General features: G+C 43.5%; 1 protein-coding gene across 1 annotated transcript; it reads right to left on the bottom strand.

Moving 5' to 3' along the window:
- Positions 1-211: 211 nt before the first annotated feature.
- LOC134805728 (uncharacterized) lies at positions 212-1,559 on the bottom strand. Its single transcript, XM_063778974.1, has 2 exons — positions 1,418-1,559; positions 212-1,137 (listed from the first exon to the last, which is right to left on the bottom strand). The coding sequence occupies exons 1-2, from the start codon at positions 1,557-1,559 to the stop codon at positions 212-214; spliced, it is 1,068 nt and encodes a 355-aa protein (XP_063635044.1).
- Between the last annotated feature and the right edge of the window lie 1,024 nt (positions 1,560-2,583).

Here is a 2,583-nt window from a genome sequence, read left to right as displayed (position 1 = left end):
GTTGACAGATTTATTCCAACTGACCATCGCATGATTATGCATCTACCTACATATAAGTAACCATACATAACAACAGGTTTTACAGATTGAATAATAGGCCCGGTAAACGGAATTGGAAATCCGTATTTTATCCAGTCTAATATGGTCCTATTATTCGTAACATTGACCCAACAATTATAAAAAGCATTAAGCCGACCGGCGTGTACCTGAGTTACTGTCGCGCTTGCGCACGTGGCCTGGTGTAAGCTGTCTTGGGCTGCGGCTGCGCGGGGGTCGGCGCTGCCGGTCTGTAAGCTGCCGGCGTGCTCCAGCGTGGCCCGCCGCGCCCTCGTCGGCTCGTCGGTTGGAAGCGAGCGGGCCTCGTCCAGTTTCCCCGGTACCGAGAGTACGATGGACCTGCAGTCTGAAATGTATTTGAGCTGGCTGGGGTCGTGACTGTCTTTTTAATCTGAGAGCTTTGTTTTTCGATCGCCTTTGATGCCTTAATCTTTTCTGAGAGCTTACTGCTGAAGAGGGTCTCGTCTCTCTCGACATCTTGAATCAGATTGAGAAAGACTTTGTCTAATCCTGGAGTGACCAGTTTTACTCTGGCCTGCGTTTCTGAGTAATGTAGGTCAGATAAAATCCGACATCCGTCAGATAGGATTTTTATCGCTTGTACCTTACTTTGTTTATCATCGGTCGTTAGAAGTAAGGTCATGGCTCTGTTTATAGCAGATAATCCAACGCCTAACTGCTGTTGTTCTGCTTCGATTTTCTTGTCGCGACCTCTTGCTATGTCTGTAACTGCCGCAGAGATTTCGGCATTTAAGGACGGTGCTCTTAATAATTTACAGTTTTCTGGTATACTGTACTCTTTTATGAGTTTGTCCTTGGCTTCTTTGTCCATACCTTTACGTAATATAGGTAACCATCTTTGTGCCAAGTCGGGATGGATATTTTCGCCATATTTTGGAGCATCGTCTGTGGCCTCCCCAAGAGCTGTCAGTAACTCCGCGTCCAGTACAGGGGCTGTCTCAATATCACCTGCCTCCGCTTGAGGTTGCGGTGGCGGTTCTTCATTCGAATTTGGGACAGGCATTTCCAATTCTTCGTTATTTTCAATCACCGGGGCATCGTCGATAATATTTTCGAGGTCTAAAAATAGAAAATAAATATTTTTAATTCGAGGGTAGGCTACAAATGTTTTTACAAATAAAACCCATAAGGTGTTTTAAATATACTATAGTATTTATGAGGTAATATTATACACATTGCTATCGTGTTGACTCGCGGCCAACCCCCAAGCTAGTTTTACCTTCGTGACGACTCTCGGCCGCCCCCCAGGTTTATAGTTACCGACGTGGACTCACGGCCCGCGCGGCACTAAATGCATGATATTTGACCACAAAGTGTAAGTTTTTACAAAAATAGTTACACTTACCTGATTTTTCTTCAGAATCTGAAGAATCTGGTAGCACTGGTATAACTCGGCGATTTCGCTTGAGTTTCTTTTCTTGTATTCTTTGAATTTTACGCGTATAATGTGCTATCTTTTCCTCTGCACTACGTTTAGGCATTTTGTAAACGACTTCGAAATAAATTATGATTTTACGTGCGTTCGTTGCCTCGCAAGAATAAAGAATGAGCAATGGCGGCAAGCCTTACTACCCACCAAGGCTAGGTGGAAAAGTGGGGATAGACCTGTTCGAGTTAAAGTTTTTTCTACCCACTTTAAACATGCGATGAGTTGCCTAGTAGGTTAAAGGACTACCTGGTTTTTATATCTGAAGAATGAAGCTTAAGAAATATAAATTAAGTCCACAATGGGTCCATCATACCTGTGCTATTTGGGTCATTCGTCTCCCTCCCTTTTATTGAAAAAATAATTTCAAACTGATAACTTTTTGTCGGTTATTTAGCAACTACATCGATTTTTTGTTTTTTCTTACGTTCTTTATCCTCGTCGCCATTGTGACGTCTAGGTTCTGTTGTATTACAAGGTGATAAATAAAACTCAGTTGGTCAGTCACGTGTGCTCCGCGACCCGCCTGTACGCCATGACAGTTGACAACAGAATGTCGACTTGCAGGTAGTTCGCATTGCACTTTTATTGTATAAACGTCACAAATATACTAAATTATGAACAAATACTGAAGAAACGTAACTTAGTCTTTCCTTTACCAGCGTTAACGTCACATTTTGCCAAAAGAGGAAACAACCAAGATCAAAACTTATAAATTAGGCTAACGAGCCCCATACAACTAACTTGAGCGAACTACAGGACACCACAGCATTGCCTGGACAACGATTCCACCCCCATAATCTGTGAACCCGTACCTCGAGACAACTTTCGTCAATACAAATAACTTTAAGGTACTGTACCAAAATATTCGCAGTTTAAGCAATAAACGACATCTATTAAAATACACAACTGAAGACGACAAAGATATACAAGCCATCCGTTCCTGTCCTGTGCGGCTTCCACGTGAAAGCGATCCTGGCCGTGTTGTCCTTCCGTGTTGATCTTCGAAGCCACCTCTCATTGCCTCGGCCGTGTCTGCCGCTGCTGCGGCTTCGCCGGTTGCGACTCCGTCTGTTGTT

The sequence above is a fragment of the Cydia splendana genome, unplaced genomic scaffold (assembly GCF_910591565.1).
Source record: "Cydia splendana unplaced genomic scaffold, ilCydSple1.2 scaffold_50_ctg1, whole genome shotgun sequence".
Classification (NCBI taxonomy): domain Eukaryota; kingdom Metazoa; phylum Arthropoda; class Insecta; order Lepidoptera; family Tortricidae; genus Cydia; species Cydia splendana.
Note: the sequence above shows the minus strand (reverse complement) of the source record. Positions and strands in the feature narration are given on the sequence as shown.